At 41.6% G+C, this 12631-nt stretch overlaps 1 protein-coding gene across 1 annotated transcript in view; it reads right to left on the bottom strand.

Moving 5' to 3' along the window:
- Positions 1–12631, bottom strand: part of DTL (denticleless E3 ubiquitin protein ligase homolog) — a 37964-nt gene that overhangs the window by 1507 nt on the left and 23826 nt on the right. Inside the window, exons 12-14 of the mRNA XM_050951982.1 lie at positions 10195–10284; positions 6923–7061; positions 1551–2413 (exon numbers count right to left, since the gene is read on the bottom strand). Coding sequence (XP_050807939.1) covers positions 1551–2413; positions 6923–7061; positions 10195–10284 — 1092 coding nt within the window. The remainder of the gene's footprint in view (positions 1–1550; positions 2414–6922; positions 7062–10194; positions 10285–12631) is intronic.

Here is a 12631-nt window from a genome sequence, read left to right as displayed (position 1 = left end):
CACCTGCACATCTACCAATGTGTTATATGCCATCATGTGCCAGCAATGCCCCTCTGCCGTGTACATTGGCCAAACTGGACCGTCTCTACGCAAAAAAATAAATGGACACAAATCTGACATCAGGAATCATAACATTAAAAAACCAGTAGGAGAACACTTCAATCTCTCAGGTTACTCAATAACAGACTTCAAAGTGGCAATTCTTCAAGAAAAAACAACTTCAAACATAGACTCCAATGTGAAGCTGCAGAACTGGAATTAATTTGCAAACTGGATACCATCAGATTATGCCTGAATAAAGACTGGGAGTGGTTGGATCATTACAAAACCTAAACTTAATTTCCTCAATACTAATTTCTCCCTACTGTTACTCGCACCTTCTTGCCAACTGTCTGTAATGGGCCACTCTCTTACAACTTCAAAAGTTATTTTTCCTCCCTTGGTATCCTACTGTTATTTGATTTATCTCATTAGACTGACCTCACACTAGGTAAAGCAACCCCCATCCTTTATATATATCCTTTATATCTGCTCCTGTATTTTTCATTTCATACATCTGATGAAGTGGTTTATAGCCCACGAAAGCTTAGGCCCAAATAAATTTGTTAGTCTCTAAGGTGCCACAAGGACTTCTCGTTTATTTTTTTTTTTTAAAGATTGTATAAATCATAGCTCAGTTATCAGTTTTATAAACAAAGCTCAGCAATCTTCTCAAAACTGACTTTGGAAGTTACAGGCATCATGGGATTCCATGTGTATTGATTCAATGACAACATGCAAATTGAGAATTCGCTCTAAAGCACAAAAAACTCCTCATATGCCAGCCATTTTAACCACTCTGCAAACTCACCCTAGGATCTGAAAGTCAGGCTGGGTTCCTGCTTTCTTGCACAACACAAATAGTAAGGAGTCTGCAGGCCAAGTTCTGCCCTCTGACAGTTGTGCAATCCCTTTGTTTTCAATGGTTTTTCCACAGATGTAACCGAGGGTAGAATTTAGTCCCACACTTGTTACAGACATACAAATTCTGTTAATACAAGAGCTAGAATAAAATTCAGCTCATTTTCTCCAAAAGCTGGGTTGGGTCTACAGTGCTAGTGGGGGCCAATTTATGTCATGGAAGTGGGCAGATATGGCTGTGAATACATGTAAGCAGCAGATCTGTCAAGTGCGTGCTGTTGTTATTCTCAGAGTTCAGAGTAGAACTGCACTGTAAGTGCCAGTGTCATACATAATGAGCATCTTCCAATACTTTGTTCGAAATCATTTTCAGATGACAACACAAGTTCTGTTTCTCTCTCCCAAGAGTGCGGGTGGCACTGAAGGATAACATCATGACCCTGTATGGCAGAGATTCTGGGGCTTGTTATATCAGATTTCCCTTCCTTCTTCTCCCCTTCCCCTCCGCCCCACAAGCAATGAGGTCTGATGCTCCCTTTGATGCACAAGTTAACTGCCTGCAAATGGGAGTTGTGCAACACAGCAAGGAGAGAACAGAACCCAGAGTTCAAGCGTTTCTCTGCTGTTGTAACCATGCCTAGTCTACTTACAGATCCCGATGGACTGGCTGCAATCGCTGCCTCTTGTCTTGTGCTAGGACTCCGAGAGGATGGGGGGCTGTTGCTTGACACTTTTGGGCTGCTGGCCTTGCTAGTCTTCAGCTTCTCTCCCATTGCAGACAGCCAGTTTTTTTTCCCAGGTGAACTGTTCTCTTTGTCCAGCACACCAGCCGTTTTCCTGCAGGAGTTCTTTAAAGGAAGAGGGGGAGTCTGGAAGTCTGCCTGATTAAGAGGGCTTTCAGGAAGGGATGTCTCCTTTGGGCTCTGGCCACAGCCTTCGGTTCCATTATTCAACTCAGTGAGGCTCAGGCAGTCTTCACTACAGGTCTTTTGGCCTGCTGCCAAGAAGCACAAATCCAGCTTGGATTTTTTAGCCACCGGGTCCAGCTCAGTCACACAACTGCAGCCTTTCAGACACTTCTGCCTCATGTGATCTCCCTTGCTGGACACCAGCCTCCTTTTGACTCGGTTCTCAAACCGTGAGTGTGATGCTATGTGGGGGCCAACTGCTTCTGGAAGACCCTGCGTGACCTCTGCCAGGGCTTTTCTTGGAGACGGCGTCTTTGTTCCCATCCCTGGCGGAGAGGAGTATGGAGTCCTGGTAACCCAGTGTTTAATGGACATCTTGGTGGAAGATGATGGTTTGGGAGAAGTTCCTGATATGGCTTGGCTTTGCTTCGCTGGAGTGTGAGCCTCAGCTGTTGGGTTTTTGAGAGAGAATGTTGGAGTGTTGGTAGAAAGAGGAAGGTCCCCAGCATAGCTGGGAGCACAAGCTGCTGGCCGGGGTGAGGAAATGCATGGGCTACCCACCATGGAGATTTTTGCAGGAGTTCTCTGCGTGCTGACTGGTAGTACTGATGGAAGAGAAACAAAAAACAGTCAAGTGAATGTCACAGTACAGCAACAACAAGTGAAGAGAGACAGACTAAAGTTAGACCTTAAAGAAGCCCCCCAGACTCTGGGACATTCAGAATCTGAATTTAGCAGCTTACCTATTTGTCTAATGCTTCCTGCCCTAGATCTAAACACCTCTAAGCTCCTAGTGATTTCAACAGCAGCAGAGTTAGGCCAATACTGAGCACTTTTGAAAACTCCACAGAACATAGGATGCTTATTTAATGGCACTTGTCTACCTTAGTTGTAACTGGCACCTCTTAAAAGAGCTGCAATCAGAGGACTAAAATGAACAGAAGAATCAAGACGTATTTTAGTCATTGACCTTGTCCAGTGTAATCTGGCCTCCCAGCACAGCCGCAATGGGAAGAGAGGGAAGCATATTTTTAAAAAGTGCCTCAGCCCAGTTATTTTTTCCCTGAGGACCAATCTGTACAAGAGCTATAACTGAGGCAGGATTTAGTGCAGTTAGAAGTTTTGTAGCTGTGTCCCTGTTGCTCACTTAAAACCCAGAACTGTCCAAAGCTTTAGTTCAGTTATGGAGACTTGATCAGATCCCATCTACATTACAATTTACAAGAGGTTTTTAACCAGCTCAGGTGACATTGCAACCCAGTCCCACAACTAGTCGTAATGTGGATGAAGCCTTTGATTAGAATGCTCTCCATTACAGATAATTGTCCCAAATAGGCTTTCATACACCAGTAAGATAGATAAGGTGAGAGCTAAGAAAGGTTTCCCATTTCTCCTACTATCCTTTTGCTGGAGAATATTCTGCAAAGATATGTTACTGGGTAGCAGTCAGTTATTTACAGTGCAAAGGGACAGGCTAGAAATTCCCCACATCTTGTACAAGGTCTTAGAGTCCAAGGAAGATAAAAGTAACTGATGGATTGGTTGCCATGACAAATGAGTAATTTTTTTTTAAATAAGCAATTTCCATGTACGTATAGCACAGTGTGGCTATTGAAATCGGCATGTTATGAAATAAACTGCGTATAAATCCGTCTACTCAACTGCATGCCCATGTATTGTGTTGTAAAGCAAAGCATAGTCATCAGTGTTTATCAGCTGTGCACCAGGAATCCCACAATAAATCTGAGGGCAGCATGCATTTAAGCTACATCTCAGGCCAAAACAAATCAGTAATTATTAAACTGTTTTTTAAAGAGATATTTTACTCTGAAGAGAGGTGATGTACTAATGTGTGTCCAATGTCTGCTTTTCAGATGCTGAAATGTCATGTATCTGAAGGAACCTTTTTGGCCCTAAACTCGAGGTGGTACAATTAAAATAAGACAGCACGTTAGCTACCTTAAGCACACTGTTTCATCAAGGAGCAAAAGGGCTCTAAACATTTTCTGCATACCAGGGATTTAGTCTGAAACTCTTAATTCTCAGCATTAGCTGTGATGCGGTAAAGTACTTAATTAGGATGCTGAAGTCTTGTGTGAACGAAGTGCCATTTTCTTTAGAATGTTGTACTTGCTTGTGAGATAGTGTGCATAGTGTAAACACCTACAGAACTTCTCAATAACACACTATACGCAGGGATGGCTCTAGACATTTCGCCGCCCCAAGCACGGCGGCATGCTGCTGGGGGCGCTCTGCTAGTCGCCGGTCCCGCGGCTCCGGTGGACCTCCCACAGGCGTACCTGCGAAGGGTCCGCTGATCCGACGGCTTTGGTGGACCAGCAGGACCAGCAGACCCTCCGCAGGCATGCCTGTGGGAGGTCCACCGGAGCCGCGGGACCAGTGGACCCTCCGCAGGCAGGCTGCCGAAGGCACCCTGCCTGCCGCCCTCCCGGCGACGGCAGAGCACCCCCCGCGGCATGCCGCCCCAAGCACGCGCTTGGCGTGCTGGGGCCTGGAGCCACCCCTGACTATACATAGGTTTCAAAGTAGTAGCCGTGTTAGTCAGTATCTGCAAAAAGAACAGGAGTACTTGTGGCACCTTAGAGACTAACAAATTTATTGTAGCATAAGCTTTCGTGGGCTACAGCTCACTTCATTGGATGCATGTAGTGGAAAATACAGAAGGAAGATTATATATACACACACACACACACAGAGCAAACATGAAACAATGGGTGTTATCATACACATTATAAGGAGAGTGATCAGTTAAGGTGAGCTGTTGTCAGCAGGAGAGAAAAATAACTGTTTGTAGTGGTAATGAAAATGGCCCATTTTGTAGCTTATGCTACAATAAATTTGTTAGTCTCTAAGGTACCACAAGTACTCCTACACTATACATAAGCTTTTTTTTATCCTTATCCTTCCTGAAGACTCTCATATAATATTGCCCAATAATGTCTCTACACCTTTAAATTCACATGCTGAGCAAAAAAAGTAGAATACGAATGTCAACCACTTTACAGCACAAGGTGGAGTTAAATGTTCCTTTCCCAATGATGTTTATTAATCCAGACTGAAACAAGTTATTATGAACTCATAGCAGGGTCACTGCTAAGATTTGGTCTTTTAATCTTGGCCTTAATGAGCACTTACTTACAGGACTATATTATCACAGCTGGAGAATTAGTTGTGCTTAAAATGTAAGCTCTTAGATGTGGAAGAAGGGTAGTAGTGATCTCAGCAACCCCCTCTCACTAGTGATTAGCTACAAATTCATACACTAGAAATGTGGGTTGATGAGCTGGAATGAGGATGTGTCTGCCCACATCCATGGCAGATTGAAAAATATATTCTGGAGTCACTATCTCTGGAAATGTGGAAGCTATCTTGATTTAGTTGCTGGATTGATGGTGATGATTAAAGGCAGCCTGTGATTCCCCTGTGCTGGGAAACAGGATAGAAGCAGCAAGCTTTTTTGTAGCAGTTTGTGCACCAGTCAAACATTCAGACCTCAAAATTCTATTAACAAGTGCAGGCTACTGCCATCGATACCACTCTCCAACAATTCTACAAGGTTGTTATATTTAACACTGAGCGCAAGCCTCTTCCAAGCTGCCAGTCAAATGAATGATGTATGTGTCTGTAGGACTCAGACAGATAAATGTACAATGTATACTAACAGTGGGGATTTCTCTCTCTCTTGCTCTCACCCTATCAATTTTCTTCAGCAACATTATGGGCTTCAAGAATCAAAAGAATCACAAATTCAAGAGACAGCCCAGCTCTAGCTATTCTGGTTACATGAAGTGCAGAGAAATTAATATCACTTAGCAAATTTACATACATAATTTCCCAAGGGAAGGAAGCTGTGTTTGCTGCATGCCACAATGCAGGTCAACAGTCAACACATAGCCACAACTTCACAATTTGTTCCATTTAAATGGGTAGAATGCAATCTAGATTGCATCTAAACAGTCCTGAAATGCTATTTGGTTAGCCAACTATGAATCAGTTTGCAGATAGCTCCCGTATTTTAACAGCATGTGTTTTGCGTTCAAAAAGCCAAGGTCAGCAGGAAGCCTGCTGTTGCATACACAAGGTCTGTGTGCTTCCTCTTCCCTCCTGGGTTGTCTTAATGCATAGAGAACAAAGAGAAATCATATTTTATCTAGTATAATTGCCAAATTCGATTTGTAAAGATCCAGGGTCCAGGCAGCTTTGGGTTTTCAAGCTTCTCGACAAGAAAAGTTTCCATATTTATTTCTGAGGGAATAGAATGTGAAATAGTTTCTCAGCAGCTCACTGAAACAATGCACGTATATGTGCGTGGTGAGCAACTATGGAAGAGAGCTGGCCCTTACCCACCTATTGTCCCGCAAGCTTCCTGCAAGACAGTTACGACTGGCAAAAAGCTAATTTTAATGTTATCCTAGTCAGAGGGATTACAAAACCTTCCACTTGTATTTACAACAATGAAGGTGAAGCTCATTTGGAAAGTCAATAGAGGGAGATAGACCAACACAGGAAATGACACCAACCAGCCACTGCCAACTCATTTTTGGTCCAAATTTTAAAAAATTCTGTATTTCTGATACAGCTATCTTCATATCCCACTTTAAATTTATTTTTGGTTTATTTTAGAATATCTGAGAATAGATTTCCATGTACACACATCAGTGGTGAAAAGAATAGGTGCATTTTAGAAAGCCAAACAATAATTTACAGCAAGACAGAGTCAAATTAAGATTACATTTCTAATGGAATGTAAGAGTTTAGAAGCAGGTGTGTATAGTTCTGGAATGTTGAAAAGGCACCTTGTCCTGTAGAAAGGGAATGCTTTGTTATGTTTAAAAACAAAAAGAGAGGAAGTCAGTGTTATTTAATTGAATTCATCCGCTGGACAAGAGGAAAATTTCAAAGCTCCAGAGCTGCATATGCAGTACCAGCCCTTTACTGGATGGTACATCAGGCCTGGGCAAATGCATGAATTCACATTTCTAAAGAAATGAAGAGCAATAGCCAATAGGAAAGCTTTTGCTGAACCAGTAAATACACAGAATTCTGAAGTACTGTTCCTATGTTGTGGGACAAAATACCCCTAAGGGCCTTACCTATTCCATTTTGCTCTTCTGGTTTCTTCTGACAGACCCAGCCTACCAAGTTGACTTTGCCTGATGTCAGTCTCTCCTTATCACAGTCACGCCGTAAGCGCCAAATCCTCACAGTGTTGTCATCAGAACATGTGGCGATCTACAGCATAAGTCAGTTAGCAGGTTAGACCACTGTGAAGCCAGGTCCCACAGTCACTGGCAAATCAATCCAAGAGAGTTGGTACTCTCAGTACTCTGTGCCAATAAGTGTTCTGCATGGAGCTCTCCCTGCCTACTAAGAAACAGGTAAATCAACTTCCAGCGACAACCAAATGCTATCTAATTACTGTACCAGAGGAAAAAGCTATCTATTTCCCTTAAATGTGATCTGACAGGAGAAAGCCTCCATCTATCCCTTTTATGGCAAAGAAATCGCAGCCTCCCTATTTGCTTTGTGAAGATTCTGTGGCAGGCAGCCATTTGCTCCACAAGTGCCAATATATACAGTATTTGTTTATTGACATTTCAGTAACTCAGTAAATAATAGCAGAAATCCAAACACTATCCAAAGCTCATGTTCCAAGAGGAAACAGACAGCAGAAGATATGAATTCAACATTTTGCATCAGTGTCCAATGCTCCTTCTCTCACTCCTCACCTTTCCTGGCTTGGGGACAACACTTGCAGTGTTTTAAATAGGTAACGTTGGAAAAAGGATAAACGCTGGAAAGGGATTGTGTCACTACGCAGTCTTTGCAGACTTTGCCATCATCCAGTGTCAGTAGCACTTGGTACAGAAAAGCAAGAGACAGGACTAAAGTTAAGGTTCAGCAGATCCCTATAAAATGGCATGTTGCTCTTCCAAATAATCAGTGGAACCTGCCAAACAAGCATCAGAACTTGTATTGATCTCCCTTTGTGCTATATATGCAGTGATTCACCTGGGAATTAGTAAAAAAGGAAGAGCTATGGCCTCTGTTCACAGTAATCAAGATGCTTTTCCTCTGGCCTCCCCAGCACCATCATCAGCACTACAGAACTCTGCTGGTAGGCTTGTCTTCCTTGCCTGGGGTTCAGACCACACCACTTGCTTCTTCCAGCCTTTCCATTGGCTCCTCATCTCCTCTGCATCAACTTCAAGTTTCTTGTCGTTGCATTCGAGTACCTGCCTAACCACCACTCTGAACTGAACTGCCTTTGACTCCTTTTACATTGGCCCAGATTTTAATGCCCTGTTTGTTTTCTTCTCCCGTGCTACTATGGTCAGGATACATAGGTCTGATCCAGCACTGTAATTCTTATGTCACCCCTATAACTGGAAAGTACATCTTGAGTTTGTCTGCAAAGCCACTACTCGATCCTAATTCAAATTCCTCCTGAAGGCCTACTGTGATGTCTAGAGAAACTAGCTGATTAACAATGGTGGGCAGAGGGGCAACTGAAACCGCCAGCAATAAACTCTATGGGACTCCTCGGATATCATAGCTGCGGGAGGGGCTTGCTCCTGATTTGGATCTAGACTGGTCTCTTAACCCTAATCCCCATGCCAACAGTTCCCTCCCCTCCAGTGATGGCCATATCGGGGAACCACTAATGCTGACTCTTGTGTTTTTGTTAAGATATGGTCCAGGACAGTGAAGCTCTCAGATTTAGCATTGAATTAGAAGTCATGTTGACGACTCAATATGGCTTATTGAAAGAACAGACATTAGTGTTCTTTCCATCCTCCCACTAAAGCTCTCATTGCTCTGCACTAGACTTGCAAACATATCAGTGGACAGACAGCAGAAGACAGCAACAAAACTCATCAGCATATGAAGACCTTGAAGAAATGGCTTCAAATTTTGGCACTATAACACTTAGATTAATCAATTATCAACATATTTGTTAGCATGACATGTTCTAGGGGTCATAGTGGACCACAAGCTTAATATGAGTCAACAGTGTGATACTTTGCAAAAAAAGCAAACGTTATTCTGGGATGCATTAACAGGTGTGTTGTAAACAAGACAAGAGAAGTCATTCTTCCGCTTTACTCTGCGCTGGTTAGGCCCCAACTGGAGTATTGTGTCCAGTTCTGGGCACCGCATTTCAAGAAAGATGTGGAGAAATTGGAGAGGGTCCAGAGAAGAGCAACAAGAATGATTAAAGGTCTTGAGAACATGACCTATGAAAGAAGGCTGAAGGAATTGGATTTGTTTAGTTTGGAAAAGAGAAGACTAAGAGGGGACACGATAGCAGTTTTCAGGTATCTAAAAGGGTGTCATCAGGAGGAGGGAGAAAACTTGTTCACCTTAGCCTCCAATGATAGAACAAGAAGCAATAGGCTTAAACTGGAGCAAGGGAGATTTAGGTTGGACATTAGGAAAAAGTTCCTAACTGTCAGGGTAGTTAAACACTGGAATAAATTGCCTAGGGAAGTTGCGGAATCTCCGTCTCTGGAGATATTTAAGAGTAGGTTAGATAAATGTCTATTAGGGATGGTCTAGACAGTATTTGGTCCTGCCATGAGGGCAGGGGACTGGACTCGATGACCTCTCGAGGTCCCTTCCAGTCCTAGAATCTATGAGTCTCTGACAGTTTCCATCAGGAAAAGATTTCACACATTTCCAGGAACAGACTTTTCCAAGTTACTAATAGTTATCAAAGGACTCAAATTACCTGAAAAAAATTCAGGACAGCATCATACCATATGCACTTGAGGATTTGGTTGAAAATGTAGTGCGGGCAATGTGGCTTGATGCCACAGAAAATGGCCTCCCTCCCAAAAATCAAATATTTTTGCAAAAAACATTTTTATTTTCTTTAAATTTTCCATTTCTCACTGAAAATTTTTGTTTACCATTTATTGCTTTTTTGTTTGGAGGATTTTTTTTTTAAGTAATCATCAATTTTGACTGGTTGGCTTAGTGATTTGGTAGTGTTTATCAAAATAGAAAACTTTTTAAAAATGAAAAATAATTGAAAATTGTGATTTAAAAAAAACATCTGTGGAATATTTCAAAAAATGAAAAAAAATTATCTAGACTTTAAACTCACAGCACTAAACCATCTTAGGAATTTTCATGACAACATTTCCAATTAGCTCTAACTCTATGTGAAGGGAAGAATGTAGCAAGCCAGTTCATCTATGCCATTCTCTTTTCAACAAGGCTTTCCATACAGAGAAGATTCTGTTGCTGGTCAAAACACCCCCCTCAAGTTTTGTAAAACAAACACTATCATGGTCACATCTGGTCCTTCATTCATTGGTTTCACAGGAGATTCCAAAACACAGTTTTTCTAGAAACTAACCTTAGTGAAGTCTGAAGGACACCAGGCAACAGAGGTAACCTCTTGAGAATGACCAAGGAGCATCATAGGAGGAAGATGGGGCTCAGAAATCTAAAAAACCAATCCACAATTTAAAATCAGTTGGATTTCTGCATCAAAGGCATCATTAAGGAAGGCTCCACTCTGCTGAAGTAGAATATTATGGTGTCTTTCATCAAGGATCTCAAAACACTCTACAATGAAATAAACTGCCCAGCACCCCTATGAAGTATGCAGGTATTTCCCCCATTTTATATAGATCTCAGGCACAAAGAGATTAGAACTGCCTGCTTAAGGTCATGCTTGAAGGTCTGTGGCAGAGTTGAGAAGAGAACACAGATCTCCTTAATGCCTGCACTTTAGTCACAAGCCTATCCTCCATGCCTAGGTACAGCAGAACTTCAGAGTTACGAACTGACTGGTCAACCATACACCTCATTGGAACCAGAAATACACAATCAGGCAGCAGAGACAAACAAATAGATAAATAAAAATTAAAAAAAAAGGGAAATACCGTACAGTATTCTGTTAAAAATAAACAGCAAAAAATAAAGGGAAAGTTTAAAAAAAGATTTGACAAGGTAAGGAAACTGTTTCTGTGCTTGTTTCATTTAAATTAAGATGGTTACAAGCAGCATAGTAAAGTTTCCAAGCTGTATTAAGTAACATTCAGCTGTAAACTTTTGAAAGAACAACCATAACTTTTTGTTCAGAGTTATGAACATTTCAGCGTTATGAACAACCTCCATTCCCGAGGTGTTTGTACCTCTGAGGTTCTGCTGTATCTTAGAAGGTATCAATTATTCCCAAGAATTCAGCACAGTCTCTGCATTTATTGAAAACAATGCTCCACATAGAACTGAATGGCTCAAAGCAGGGAAGAAATCAATTTCACACCGATGACATGAGTAAAAGTAGTTACTGTCTGACAGTTACTTAGTAGCCTATGTGAAATAAGTTGGTGGCCTCAGTGCAGTTCCTCATGGACTTGACAGCCCCATCTAAAAAACACACCCTCACAATTAGTACCCTGTTGGCAGTCTTGGCAGAAAGGCAAGGGCTTGAATAAGCTCTAAGAAAAAATTAGCATTTTGCTCGTAGAGGTGAAGCAGCTGGGTCAGGGTGGAGTGTATTGACAGTGCCTGGGAAAACTTGCATAGGACTCTCTGCTATACATAGGACTTGTCTCCAGGTGTGTCAATCCAGTGCCTTGCACAAGCACATTGCTACATTGAATAGCATGGTCCGTTTAAGGTTCCAGTAGCTTCTGTTGGGAGCAAGTTTGCCTACTCAGATTCTATGCTGAGTAGAAGGTGACATTTATAAAGCAACAGGAAGTCTTAAACCCAACACCTACTTCAAAAAGAAGCAGAATTTGGTAGTTTACTACTTGCTTCAGAGCTAGCTGTTCATGTAGTTGGCAAGTTCCAGTGTGTCTTACAGCCGGCTAACCTATAATTAACTTTACAATAAGATAGCAACACCATCAAGGTTCCTTAAAAAAAAAAAAAAAAAAAAAAAAAAAAGGTTATGAGACAATACAGTACACACACTGATTAAACTGAACCCCAATCTGATACACCTTTGGAACTGAACCCCTGTTTGAGACACCTTTCTCCTGACCTACAATCTTTATCACAGCTCATGAGACCAGCCATTAACCAGAGACTGACTTATCTGAGGCTAATATTAGCCCTGCCACAACCAAGCAAGAGCAAGAAATCAGATTTAAGGTTCTTTTTATCTTGCAGACTTTAAGCAGGTTTCCTGAAGTTATGAGTCACCAGCAGCGATGTGACATTAGATGTGGGATTTGCACTGATGACTAAGTAAATTTAATAGATTCTTTAGCAAGTGGGAAAAGGTGGTTTTATACACAGATTTACAAAGATAAATGCAAAATATCAGGGAGGGCTTCTAGTTTCTTGATCAATTTCCTTTTCTTGTCAAACTTTTATTTCTTGCCATGGCAGCCTGAAAAGCTGTAGTTAAGATTCTTAAGTAGAGTATTTAAAGTTTGTCTGAACTAAATGGTTCATAACAGGCTTTTTTTCAGTATGTGTGTGGCATGGTGGAGGTAACCACTTGACTAAATATCTATTAAATGCCTTGTTGAGAATATAATCTTCTCTGCCAAAACATGCAATACCATGGAAACTAAAATCCCATTTAAGGAATAAACTGAAGGAGTTCTTGGTACAGAGAACACCTTAGTTTACATTTAATAGATTTTTACTGCGTGTAGCAAGATGTTTAATAATCCTTGACTACCAACAAGAGGGCGGAAGGAGAGAATTATTCTCACTGGGCCAGATCCTGCTCCTGTACTGTTTTCACATTGATATCATTTAACTGACATTGATGAAGCTGTATATAATTTCCACCAGTGCGAGTGAGATGAGGACCAAGGCATTTATAT

Source organism: Gopherus flavomarginatus, chromosome 4 (assembly GCF_025201925.1).
Source record: "Gopherus flavomarginatus isolate rGopFla2 chromosome 4, rGopFla2.mat.asm, whole genome shotgun sequence".
In the NCBI taxonomy this organism is placed as follows: domain Eukaryota; kingdom Metazoa; phylum Chordata; order Testudines; family Testudinidae; genus Gopherus; species Gopherus flavomarginatus.
The sequence above is the reverse complement of the archived record's forward strand: the minus strand, read 5'-3'. Positions and strand labels throughout refer to the sequence as shown.